Source organism: Eutrigla gurnardus, assembly GCF_963514095.1.
Source record: "Eutrigla gurnardus genome assembly, chromosome: 13".
NCBI classification, from domain to species: Eukaryota; Metazoa; Chordata; class Actinopteri; order Perciformes; family Triglidae; genus Eutrigla; species Eutrigla gurnardus.
This window is the reverse complement of record NC_139936.1, coordinates 20,834,587-20,848,609: the sequence shown is the minus strand read 5'-3', so window position 1 is coordinate 20,848,609 and position 14,023 is coordinate 20,834,587. Positions and strand designations below refer to the sequence as shown.

The 14,023-nt window shown below is 43.6% G+C and overlaps 1 protein-coding gene across 2 annotated transcripts in view; it reads right to left on the bottom strand.

The window, feature by feature from the left end:
- The window catches only part of nos1 (nitric oxide synthase 1 (neuronal)), a gene marked incomplete at both ends in the record, with an annotated part of 37,022 nt that overhangs the window by 9,475 nt on the left and 13,524 nt on the right, over positions 1-14,023 (bottom strand). The window contains 13 exons of one of the 2 annotated variants that reach the window (XM_084024818.1): positions 18-156; positions 1,139-1,313; positions 1,950-2,012; positions 2,434-2,550; positions 2,654-2,712; positions 2,793-2,897; positions 3,777-3,921; positions 4,917-5,002; positions 5,320-5,514; positions 6,093-6,194; positions 6,934-7,108; positions 7,905-8,044; positions 12,340-12,481. In XM_084024818.1, the coding sequence (XP_083880944.1) occupies positions 18-156; positions 1,139-1,313; positions 1,950-2,012; positions 2,434-2,550; positions 2,654-2,712; positions 2,793-2,897; positions 3,777-3,921; positions 4,917-5,002; positions 5,320-5,514; positions 6,093-6,194; positions 6,934-7,108; positions 7,905-8,044; positions 12,340-12,481 (1,643 nt within the window). The remainder of the gene's footprint in view (positions 1-17; positions 157-1,138; positions 1,314-1,949; positions 2,013-2,433; positions 2,551-2,653; positions 2,713-2,792; positions 2,898-3,776; positions 3,922-4,916; positions 5,003-5,319; positions 5,515-6,092; positions 6,195-6,933; positions 7,109-7,904; positions 8,045-12,339; positions 12,482-14,023) is intronic. The other variant, XM_084024819.1, reaches the window with a different exon arrangement.

Genomic DNA, 14,023 nt, shown 5'->3' with positions numbered 1-14,023 from the left:
GCAGGATTTTTGTTTACCTTCTGTGAGGGCCGGGGCCTCGGCCGTGTACGTCAAGCGGAACTTGCTCTTCTTCCAGCTGCGGTCATTGCTGATCAAGGAGTCGTTGGCCTTCTCGATGTTCACGTCGTCGCCAACACAGAACACGTCACAGGCAGCCTTGACATGAAACAACACAGAACACGACCATTATTCACAGTTCCATTCACACAGGAAGAGCAAAGGAGAAGTAGATCCTGCCTCTACTTTTTCTCAAGGACATAGCAAACACCTTCAAAATGTTACATTTGACTGTTCTTGTTGTTGTGGTTGCACGGACATTGGACAACATCCGATATACGTAAAAAAAAAATGTAAAAAAAGCCTTGCCAAGTAACCAATGTGCGAATCATGAATCAAAAGTTCTCCGCTTGATATTCAGAGCACTGGTTGACTCAGGCAGGGGACAAGGGGGCGACCACCCTCCTTGGTGTCCCATGTTCAAAAGAAACGCAGCAAAAGTGCCCTCTCGGGGGCCATTCCAGTGGTGAAAACATGATGAAGTGCCCTCTTGGATGTCCCTACGGCAGAGAAATGTCTGCCACTGATTCACAGCATTAATATAGGAGAAAATGACTACCGGTATGTACAATAATAAAATATAGTGGAATAATGTCGACCAGAGCAGAGATGAAGGCTCAGCCGTTGCAATGTTGAGAGCCGTGTGGAGGCCATTGATTTGTTTTTAATTCAATGTTATTTATATTATTCAAATCTGCCTCAGGCGGCTTCAAAAACTGCACAAGATGTGACATCCTCTATCCTTGCACCCTCGCATCCGATAACTTAGAACTCCCCACAATACCCCTTTATTTTGGAAAAAATGCAAGAAACCTGAGTGAACACCTGAGGATCTCTCTCCCAGGATCGACAGATAATACAAAATAAAAAATTCATCAAAATTACAACATAGTCAACCCATAGGACAGAAATGATACATACATGGATACAGTGATAGCAGAAATGACAATAAAATAGAAGTGAATAGCCCCTAAAGTCAAAAACGGGGTGCGTGGTGTGCCCATTCGAAGAGCACTGCACCACTTTTGATCCACAAAATGAACTACGCCAAGATCAAAGGGCCTTAGCCCAAGAAACAGACCTTAAAAACCTTCTTGGCCCAGGTTCTGAATGACTCCTCCTGGCCACAAAGCTCATCTCCTTCTCCCATGCGTAGGATGCGCTCCCCCCCCAGCTCTTCAAACAGCGTGTCCACAGCGTGGGCAAAGGCGCAGAAGTGTGGGTAGGCCCTGGAGCCAAGGCCAAACACTGAGAACCTAAAAGACGCACACACATGACAGTGTTAGAGGCTGGAGCAAAAAGACATTTTCAAAGCACCACCACTGATTACATGTGAGAATCTGGCATCACCAATGATTACATGTTAGAATCTGGCATCACCACTGATTACATGTTAGAATCTGGCATCACCAATGATTACATGTTAGAATCTGGCACCACCACTGATTACATGTGAGAATCTGGCGTAACCACTGATTGCGTGTGAGAATCTGGCGTAACCACTGATTACGTGTGAGATCTGGCGTAACCACTGATTGCATGTGAGAATCTGGCATCACCACTGATTGCATGTGAGAATCTGGTGCCACCACTGAGTCCATGTGAGAATCTGGCGCCACCACTGAGTCCATGTGAGAATCTGGCGCCACCACTGAGTCCATGTGAGAATCTGGCACCACCACTGAGTCCATGTGAGAATCTGGCGTAACCACTGAGTCCATGTGAGAATCTGGCGTAACCACTGATTGCATGTGAGAATCTGGCGCCACCACTGATTGCATGTGAGAATCTGGCGCCACCACTGAGTCCATGTGAGAATCTGGCGCCACCACTGAGTCCATGTGAGACTCTGGTAGCACCACTGAGTGCTACCACTCAGTTCGATCACTCACTTCAGGTTTTTGTTTGACAGTGTTTGTGGTTCCATCTTCTTTGACAGGTCAGCTGCAATAATGCTGGAATAAGAGTGGTCATCCCTAAAAGTTTTAACAAGTTCAATTTATATTCTGGATGAGGATTAGTCTTTATTCATCAAATAAAACATGGAGAGAGCCTGTTGTCTAAGTGAGCCTTGATTTTATGATTTTGGTTAAAAGGTTTTACTGTATATGTGTTGGTTACCTGAGCCTAATTTAAAAGTGAAGGCTTTTTTATACATTAAAGGGTACATATAACCATTTTCTCTGCAGCATTTTAAAGACAATAATGACTATACTATCAACATGAGGCTGGTTCTAGATTACAGATTCTTCTTGACATGACCAGATTTTTATCTTGATGTCCAGGGATCCCTTCACTTGCAAAACACAAAAGGATAGCATTCATTAGACAGCATCTTATTTTATGCCTCTTTGGTTTTATTTATGTTTGGTTTACCTGACATTGGCGAGTGGCCCGGTGCTCTCAAAGTTAATCCTGGCTTCTGGCTCGTCGCTGGAGGACTTGCGAGTGTCGGAGTACGAGGACACGCTGTTGAAACGGATCTTGTAGCTCCTGGACAGGATGCGAAAGCAGAGGCACGCGTGTAACTCAAGGAAAGAGATGGGAACCGATATGCGAGAATAGAAAGGCGGCCGGTATTTGGGTCCAAACTCACTTTCTATCCTCTGTGTTGGATGTTGGGTGGCGCATCTCCATTAAGTCGGCTCCAAATTTCTACAGTAGCCAAAGAAGGGAAGTTATTCATCTGCCCCTGTGCTTAATTAACTGGAATCATTGATACATAACATACATACCTCTCCGTTTTCAGGTGGGTCACCGTTGCCGAACGTGCTGGTCACCATTAACACCAGCGTCTCGTGCTCCAGGTCGACCACGTCATAATCATCCATTGACATGACCTGCAGATATCCCCCCCAAAAAAGAAAATAAAAGATAGAAAGAGCATCCCAGCTTCCAGTTCCATGGTCTTCATCTCGCTCTCGTCTCCTGGACCCACACTCCACGCGACCGATGACCTGAGAGTGTGAATCCAGGCTGAACACACCGCCGTTGGCAGGAGGAGGAGGTTGTAATGACCACTCTGTCCTCGCCTCTAACGAGATGATAATATGCTGCTGCCGCACCACGAGCATCCATGAGGAATACCGCTCGCGTTCGTGTTTACGTACGAAGACATACAAACAAAGAGGCATGAAGAGGAAACGGACTTCAGCCCCACGACGACGGAGACGTGCCTCGGGGGGGCCCTCGCATCTGCCCCGCGATCCATCTACAGACACCCACTCTCGGTGACACACACATCCACGCGCTCGCATGCATGAATGTCTCCTTGTGTGATTGATCACACTAGGGAAATGGGGAGGGGGATATGACCTGGAGGGAGAGCACACAGTGTATGATTGAGAGCAGCATATTTAGCCTTTTTTTTCTCTCTCTCTGTTTTTCTAAACAGATTTGCACAGCCGGAGGGGGGGGGCTTCAGGATCTTATCTTAAACTGCTGCACTGCTCAACGCTTCGGTGGTTAAATCTCACCTCCAACCCGCGGCACTTTGCTGCATGAGAGAAGAAGAACAAAAGACACCCTTTCTTTCTTCTACCCTCTCATCGCCTGTACTCAGCTGGCATCTGCTTGGCTTTGTCAGCTTTGTCAGGGGGGTGGGGGGTATAGGAATGGTGTCTTTGAATTCCCCCATATTCAATTAGATATCTTCACAGAGACACGTCAGCTGGTATCCAACTTTGGGATAAGATGATGCAAGGTGGGAGCAAGCGTACCTTTGCGTCAAAAGCGTGCTGGAAGATTTCACAGAGGGTTTTGGCGTAATCTTGCGACTTGCCCGTCTCTGTGGCAAACAGTATGGTGGCTTTCACCCTCTTGGCCATGGCCTGGCCCATGAGCTTGGCGGAAAACTTCACAGCTCTGTGAAGGCGAAGAGAGAGACAGTGAGAATGAGATGTGAAACACACAAGGACAAGGAATTCAATCAACCACAGACCAATGATTTGATCCTCTGCCGTGTCCATAAGTCTGATAGAAGATTTGTTATTCAGAGTTCCTGCACATTCTCGCATTTAAAAAGGCATATTTTTCAAGTCTTAGTAGATTTTCCAGGGCATCTGAAATACTGAATACAACTCGTTAGAGGTTTACATGTATGTTAGATTCTGACTATGCGTTTATACAAACAAAGAATGCCAAAAGATTGTAGGTAGGTACTGTAGCTCATAAAACCATCTAACACCAAAATAAGTTCAATGTGCAGCATTTTATTCAAGTTGCAATGCTAAAACAGAGCATTGCAACTTCCGTGTTTGTCATGTACATTTAAAGAACTGTATAACTTGGCCACCTGCGCCAGATGACATGAAAAACACTTGATTGTAAGATCAATTTAATTTTAGCTATTCTGAATAATAGTGCAGATACACAAATATTTTTTAGACTCACTTTTCCTTTTTTCCTTTTTATCCAGACATGGAAATTACTCAAATTAAATTCCATTTCAATACTTTTCCATACTTCGTAGGAAACCCACAGGCTAGTGTGGTTCACTTCAGCAGGTGGCAGATATAATGTCAAGGTAGGCGATGGATGATTGTTTCCATAGTCAAATACCAGAGGCAATTATATTAACGGCAGAGCATGCACGAACGCATGTATACACTGACAAAGCTTTGATTACTCCCTGAGGGGTTGATTGAATTAATTTCACTGCTAACTGGCTTCCTTTCTTGTATGTCATCTAACTTTTGTCTACAGAAAGTGATTACTTTGATCATCGTACACACATCCTACAGTATGTTTGGCATTTAAGGTTGTGATTTAACCATGACTCTGTAAATGCAGGGAGAAGAAAAGCTAATCACAACATCAAGCATTGTTTCCTTCGAATATGTCTATGTGACTGCGCTCACTTGGCAAGCTTCTTGAATCCGATGGCTCTTTTCTTTGTGGGCGTCCCGTTGACTCCTTTCCACACATGGGTATTCCAGGGATCAGTCTTTTGCATATGGGAAAAGAAATAATACATGTAGAGGTTGTTTAACTTTGAAATCTATTCCAAGATACGAAGACATCATCGGTGGAGAATTTGAACAATTGCTTTACACCCTTTGCTCTAAAGTGCCTGCTCTACTTGTACTAGCGGGAAATGAGTCCCAACTTTAATTTACCTTAATGACTTGCTCAATAAAGCTCGGCAGCCAACCAGCTTGTAAACAGAAATGCATGTCTATAATTATGGTGGGTACCTCCCAAAAACACACCATTGTGTGGATAACTAATATAGCTGATGATTTATTTCTACCTCGCTCTCACCTGGTATTCAAAGGAAGGGGTGAGGCGGTAGTTGAGCATTTCCTGGTGAAAAACCGGTGTGATGCTTCCCGACATGGGAGGCACAATCCACACCCAGTCTCCGGGACAGCCACCTCGCACCCGGTACTCGTTCTCCATGTGCTTCATGAAGGACTCTGTGGCTGAGTGATGGTCTACTATGGTCACTTTGCATGCCTAGACAGAGGGTACAGACAATTAACTTATTAATGTATGCATTATTATTATTATGTTCTCTGATGCTTCGGTAAACACAATAGTTAACATTAAAGTTGCAAAATGCAGTTTTCCTGATTAAAGATGGGGTAATTTCACAGTTAGTTATATTAAAGTGAATATTTTATGGCTGCTTGCATTGGACACACAGCATGAGTGACTCGCATACATAGCCACCTACACCAATGTCCGAGACAGACCTTCTCTTACAAACCAGGGGATATTAATCTTAACGTTTTGAAAAAAGTGAATGCATGTGTCCTTGTTTTTTTGTTTGTTTGTTTGTTTGTTTTTTGTTTTTTTAATACAATTGCATTTGATTGACAGACAACCATCTCACATTTGGTTGTGAAATTTAAAAAAGATAGATAGATAGATAGATAGATAGATAGATAGATAGATAGATAGATAGATAGATAGATAGATAGATAGATAGATAGATAGATAGATAGATAGAGGCGACATAAATGGCATAAACGATATTCCTCAACATTCCTCAAGTCTTCCTTTGAAATAATGACACAGGAAGATGTACCTACCTGGAAGCTGTGGAGGACAGCAATGTTGATCTCGACCAGTGCCTGGTCTTTCCAAAGGGAAGACGTCTTCCTGGTGTCTAAAGCCATCTTGTTAGCGACCTCCTACATGATAAAGAAAGAACATGTGTGATGTTCAGGTATGTGCCGTGTGTCCGATAGGTGGTTGCTCATAGTAGTGGATCATTTTTGATAAGAAAAATCACTTTCTAGACGTTTCTTCAACATCTGTAATAGTGAATCAAAAGTTAGTTTTTTTTTTTTTTATTGTGCTTCATTTATTGACTTAAGTTAAGGGCCTGAAATAAGTTTTCTTCTTATTCACCAAATTATTTGTGCAAATCTAACCCTCTTAATCACTACTGGCAAGTACAATTTACCTGGGGTGCTCATGACAATTGGGCCATTTTGTTCTTTGGCCTTATCTGAGATAGTAAGCTGGGAAAGCCCTCTCTTCTACTTTTTTACTTGGATGCATGCAAATGAAGTAGACAGTCTGATTGCCCTGATTATACACATTATTTCATCCATTTTAACTGCTACACAATAGCTCAATTCCATTTGCCTCTCCAAATACATATAAATCTAAAATATATAACATTGATTAATATAGAATAAAAAACGCACACTTTAGCATAATATTAAAATGAACAATGTGTAATTTAGGTTAAGAGTGTTTGTTACAAAGCACAAGGAGGCTTTAAGTGCTGGTAATCACCCTTTTTTCCTCAGCGTGCACAATTAGAAGAAGAATGGCATTCTGATTGGATCATTGGTATGATCCTGTCTGCATAAGGCATCGACCTCCAAAGCAGCATGACTTTATCTTGGCCCAACACACTACCTCCAGAATATTGTAGCGAGAGCTGTCGCAGAAGTCCCTCACGCCAATCTCGGTGCCCATGTACCAGCCACTGAAGGGGCAGCCAGAGAACTCCAGACCACCAATCTCCAGCAGCATGTTGGAGACCGCCGGGAGGCCATACCACTTCAGGTCCAGGTCCTTGAACCACTCGTACCTGGGCAGAGAAAACATGGGAATGACGTGTAGGAGGCACATTTGTGATTTTGGTTCTACATAAATGAAATTGAACTGAAAAACCAACATTAACATAAACTACTTTTGACTTGCTTTTCAGTGCTGCACAGAGCAGACAGGATCTCACTCTACCTCCCACCACTCACTCCTTGGGGTTTATAACATATCAGTGTATTATTTGCAGAAATGGGTCTAATCTCATGTAATGATGAGAGGCCGCGGCTGCTGCCAAGCTGCTGCCAGAGCTGAGGTTCACTTGATGCAGGGTATGGAGCAAGAGATGGCAATTTGAGGGGAGTCTGGCAGGGAGATCAGTGTGTCAAGGGGTTCTGATCATCTTTCTGTTGCCTACATATGAAAAATTGTGGAGCTGTAATACACAATTTTCCCTTTGATTACGGATTTTAGATACTGCAGCTTGAAGCTACAGATCTCAAGGGCATTATGGCTTTTGTACAGTATCAACCAATGTCATAAAAGTTTTCAAGTAAACATAAGAGAATAAAAATAAAACAGGAAGTAGCTTGAAATCTCACTAACAAGTCCCATGGTTACCACAAAGGCATAGCAACAGATATATCAGGGCTAGCTGTGTTTTCTGGGGATTCAGCACAGTTAGAATGTGACAATAACCCAATCAGACTCATTGGCTTAAAAGTACCCCACTGTTTAGGAAGTGTTGTTAAGAGATGTGTGAGTGGATGTTTTTTTTTGCCTCCTTCATCCTGCCTCCTCAATTCTGTATATTTAATGCTTAAGCGGGAAGGCCGACTCACTTTGGGTGTGTGATCGGCACCTCCAGGATGAGGTCTTCTGGAATCTCAAACAGCTCAGGGTCATTTCCATTGGATTGCAGCAGGAGGGGCAGGACATCAAAACGACCCTTTGGAGCTTTCCATCCCAGCTTCACGCAGATCTGGTGAGGAAAAGCAGCATCCAAGCTCAGAGCAAATAGGGTAGGGTAATGCAGCTGTACCGCAATATTACTTCCATTTTGTCTGATGAAAGGAAGTAAGCTGCAGTTTATCTTGGCTAAGTCAGAAACTATTTGTAGATACTGGGTTTAGGCATTCTGTGAGGAGAGCTAGTTGTAATATTTAGTCTTGTCTAGATACCTTGTGTAAATTCTTGTGAAGCTGGTCATACTGAGTGGGCAATTACTTAGTTTTGGCCATCTCAGCTGTAGTCAATAGACTTGATTGGAGGGAGGGGCTAAACCTGCATGAGGTAAACCAAGCAGTGCTTGTCACTACAGAGGCCGTCCATACGAAGCAAAACAAACTTTTTTTCTTCGTTTTGCCTTGGCGTAGTTTCAAGAAAATCTGCATCCAGACGAACCCACTGAAAACGACTCAGCGCGCTGTAGTACATATTCCAGGCCCTTATACGCCGCTGTTTCTGCTACAAAAACGCAGAAGAATAGGGGGGCTTGACCGGATGTTTGCCATTGCTATGGCAACACGTGAGAGTTACGGCTAATCTCCGCCCGACCACCCGATCAATAAACACCCATAAAATTACAATTTGGCCCATATAAATAAAACCAACAATAAGCATCAACAGCCGTCACCCTAAGGACCTTGACGAGGCGTTATCAATCGTTGGGATGGATTAATTAGACAAATAAATGCCTACATTCATGGGAAGTTAGCTAGCGGTTGTTTGTTAGCATCGTAATAAAGTAGCATATCTGCAACTTTTTTCCCGGAATATTGCCCCCCTCTCTCGGCTCCATTTTTTTTTTTTCATACAGTGGCCCTGATACGCCGTTGTACAGACAAACAGAATATCTGCTACGAGCACAACAACGCCATTGTTGTTGTTGTTACGAGACGTCGTGGGGGAAGAAGTCAGGCTCGAGGGTCGAGGGGCGGGCCGATGACGTCATCACGAAAACGAACAAGAAACGGAGGAGTGTTGTTTTTTTCTTTTCCACCCTGAGAGCTGGTTTCAAAAAAGTGCGTTTTCCGGCCGCGAAAATGCCGGATCCGTATGGATGGCAGGGCGAAACGCACAAGACTTCTGCGTTCACGCACTAAAAACGTTTTCGTGTGGACCCACCATTCTCCACTGGTACGGAACTTGAAGTACTAGGAGGGCAATGGAACTGCCAGTCTGCAGTCAAGAAAGCGGACACCATTTCAGCGTAGGCCTATGCCTCCCTGCAGACTCTCCACTTCCTGGCCCTTACGGAGACCTGGATCACCCCAGAAAACACTGCCACTCTAGCTGCCCTCTAAACTGCCTACTCGTTTTCGCATTCCCCAAGACGAACAGTTCGAGGAGGAGGAGGAACTGGACTCCTTATCTCAGCCAGGTGGTCCTACATGCTCCTTCCCCTGGACCACCTACCCCGATCTGCACTTGAATTCTACACCGTCTCTGTCACCCTTCCTTTCAAGCTCAACATCATAGTGATCTATCGCCCACCCGGACCTTTTCGTGACTTTTAGATGAGATAAGCTGCTCCCCTGATGATTCTCCACATTTGACCTCACACACTCCCCTTCTCCACCCACCCACCGGGCTGGGAACCAACTTGACCTTGTCTTTACAAGGTCCTGTGGCACCTCGGGACTCTCCATTACCCCGCTCACCGTGTCCGACCACCACTTTGTGACTTTCTCTCTCCCCATGAAGTCCACCACATCCCTCCCCTCTACGCCTCGAACTGTCACCAGCCGCCGCAACCTGAAATCCCTCTCTCCCTCTGCTCTCTCCTCATCTGTTCTTTCCTCACTACCATCCACAGAACAATTCTCCCTAATGCCTACTGAGGAAGCCTCCTCCATCCTGATGTCCTCACTCTCCTCTTCTTTGGACACTCTCTGTCCCACCATCTCACGACCAGCGCGATCATCTCCCTCCCCTCCCTGGCTGTCTGAATCTCTGCAAATCAACAGATTGGTGTTGCAAGAGGTAGAGAGAAAATGGAAGAAATTGGGCCAGGACGAGGCCCTTGCTCACTACCACCACCTCCTCTCTGACTTCACTGCAACTGCATCGGCAGCTAAATCTGCCTTCTACCTCAAGGATCAACTCTTCCACCTCCAACCCCAGGAAACACCTCTCCAGGGTTGAGGAGGGAGGAGACTCCCTCCTCACCCCTCCTACCCCCTCCCTCACTGCTGATGACTTTGCAACTTACTTTACCAAGAAAGTAAAAGACATCAGCTCCTCAATCACTCCTATACCCTCCCAGAAACCATCTCCCCCAACTCTCAATGCTGATGGCCTTACCAGCTTTAGCCCCCTCACCTCTGAAGAAGTTCACACACTTGTTACATCTAACCATGCCACCACCTGCTCCCTTGACTTGATTCCCTCCTCTCTTCTCCAAGACATCTCACACGACATCTTGTCATTCCTCACCACCCTGATCAACTCCTCCCTCACCTCAGGTGTCATTCCAGCGGCTTTCAAGACGGCTACAGTGAAGCCCCTCCTAAAAAAAAACACCCTAGACGCTGCTGACATCCGAAACTACAGGCCTGTATCTCTTTCCTTATTCCTTTCTAAATCCCTGGAACGTGCCGCCTACAACCAATTATCATCCCATCTCTCACAGAACAACCTCCTTGACCCTAATCAATCAGGCTTCAGGACTGCTCACTCCACTGAGATGGCCCTCCTCACAGTGACCCTGTCCCTGCACAACGCCAGTGCCTCATCCCACTCCTCCATTCTCATTCTCTTCAACCTTTCTAATACATTTCACACAGTCAACCAAATCCTCCTCTCCACCCTGGCTGAACTTGGCATCACCGACTCTGCTCTAACCTGGTTCACATCCAGTGTTGGGCAAGTTACTTCAAAAGCGTAATGCATTATTTATTACTTGTTACTGTCATTTCAAAGTAATTAGTTACATTACAATATTACTGTCTTTGAATTGTAAGGCATTACACTACTTTTACATTACTTTTGCATTACTTTTCGCCAAAATAAAAGGAAATATGGATTTCTTGTTCTCAATAGATCTTCTTGTGTTCAATGCAGCTCATTACACAGCAGGATGTGATGTTTTTCGCTTCAAAATAAAAGAACGAAATACGGAAAATGACTCGTTAACTGATATTAGATATTGTGTTCATGAATGGGATTCGGGGATGAAATAACAGGGCCATTTTTCATTCCAGATTTGCCGTTCGTCTTTTTTAATGACCTTGAAGGCGCTGTATGCTGCGAAATTACCTGAAAGCCTACCTGAGACATTTAGGGGAGCTCTAAAACACTGTTCATAAGCGCTCTGACGCTCGTGTTTTGAAATAAACCTACTGTTTTAAACTTGCACCAAAAGCGTTATGACGCGGACATAAAAGCGGTTCAAAACCGACGGGGAGAATCGGAGCCTCCTCGCCGCCGCCCCTCAGCTGTTGATCCTCGGTGTGCCGGGTCGGCTGCGCTCTGACCCGCTCCGTGAGTCGGTGTCCAGCTCATGGAGCCTGCTAACAACAGCGCTTAATTAACATAGTGTAGAGTCACACGGACCAGCTTTCACACTTTTCCAAAAGTGGAGCGTATGCCCATCTCGCGATCGCGAATGTAGAGTCAATTGATTTCGGGTTTAAAATGCATTGTAACGCGCGTTACTGAGATTTGTAACGAGTAAAATATTACCAGTTTTTTTTTTGTAATGCCTAACATTACCGCGTTACAGCAAAACGTAATGCATTACAGTAATGCATTACTTTTGTAACGCGTTACTCCCAAAACTGTTCACATCATACCTGACAAATCGCACCTTTCAGGTCACATGGAATGGGTCTATGTCCAAACCCTGTTCTCTGAAAACGAGTGTCCCTCAAGGCTCAGTACTAGGACTGCTTCTGTTTTCACTATACACCAGATAACTAGGCTCTGTAATCACATCACATGGATTCTCCTACCATTGTTACGCAGATGACACCCAGCTGTTCCTCTCTTTTCCCCCAGCCTGTCTGGCTGACATCTCTGTCTGGACAACTGCACATCACCTCAAGCTTAACCTGCATAAAACCGAACTCCTCTTCTTCCCAGGGAAAGACTGCCCTCGCATGGACCTGTCGGTCACTGTTGAGGACATCACAGTATTGCCTTCGTCAACTGCAAGGAACCTGGGTGTAATCCTCGATGACCAACTATCCTGCACCCCAACATCACTGCTGTGGACCAAGGTATCTGCTAAACGCCCTAAATGTAAATGTTAAAAATACAGCTCTTCTTGTGTACCTCAGTGAATTCAACATTTGCAGGGTCTCCGTGGATGTTATCGTCAGGCTGTCTGTAGCCAGCGTAACGAATCAGCTGACAGTTCCAAACTCGAAAGTCATGTTTTCCATCTGTCCTCTGAGGAAATATGGTGATGGCTGACCTATGAAAAACAAACAGGAAAACATAACAAAAAAGCATGTCAATAATTGATGAACAAAGTTTGCCTGTGTGCACTACACTCAGTAATAATCTCATAATCTCCTGAACTGTGCCATGGCAATATCTTAGATTGACACATGTTGATATGTGTGCATGTTGCATATGAGACGCTTTAGGCAAATCATTGCTCTTCATGCATTGATCAATGAGATTGTGGGATATTTTGCTTTCGTTTCAAACAAAAAATAACAACCTAAAAAATAATTTGTAAATTTAAAAATATAATTTCAGAAAACCTAATTCTTAGTTAAAAATGTTTACCCTATTCTACATTGTCTAGGTTGTTTTCTCAAACATATTTTTTGTCATACTTTCTCCAGATGGCCATCTATATCCTGAAGTTTGTTCATATATAAATATATATTGTGAAATTTAGAATTTTAATGGCTTTTGACAGTATTTTCTGAAGATATACTGGGAGAAGTTGAAAATCATTCAAGTTATGGTGACTGTTGAGCCATATCAGTAGGAGCCTGGAATTCACAGAAGCGGAGGTGTAACTTTCAACCAATCATTTACCTTATTTAAGTACCTTAATGTAAGTAATCAAGTGTGGAGGTTTCATGGTGAAAACTATATATATGCTGTGTTATATTGCTGTGCAACAAAGCATTAGAACCAGTATATGAATGTCTCAAAACATTTATCAACAAGATTGCAAACAGATGGGTGGTCATTGTACTCATAATCCACACAATGACATTTTCAATCATGCAGTGTCAAAGGTCTCATAGAAGGGCCAGAGCTTCGACCTTCAGTCAGTTCTCCATCACAGTGGCGTTTTAATGCCAGGATCGGGTAAAAAAAAAAAAAAAAAAAAAGAGAAAGTGTTAATACTGCTAAGCTGGTTGTAAGTCACTGAGGAGTGAGAGCAGCTGCTGTGAATCTGGGCCAGTTGTTCTAGCAGTCTACATCTGCAGGAAACAGCCTGTCTGTGTAAATGTAGGCGACATATACAGCAGTTGGGGCAAGCAATGTCCAAAAGAAGTAGAAAATATTATTATAATATTGTGTTTTCCTGACACAGGGGAAGCATCACACTGTTACATGTGAATCAAATGATGATACATGCAGTGTGTGATAACTTGAAATGAGAGAATGAAGAGCAAAACATTTAAATTATTAAATCACAAGTTCTAAATTGTTTACATGCTTTATATAAAATAATAATCTGCCATCAATGTAAGGATCTTAGCAAAGAGTTCACACATTGTGATGTATTAATTAGAAAAATAAATGTGACATTCATGGGATATTAGCTAGCATAATGCCGGTTGTTTGCATCGTAATAAAGTAGCAAATTTGGTACTTTATAAAGTAGCAAATTTGCAACCTTTTTTGTTAATCTCTTTTTTTCCCTACAGTGGCCCTAATACGCCGTTGTATAATAGTTCGTAAAGTTGGCATCTTGTAAAAAAAAAAAAAAAAAAAAAACTTTTGACTGGTTGGAGAATTGATTTAATTAACAGCAGACTTGATGGCT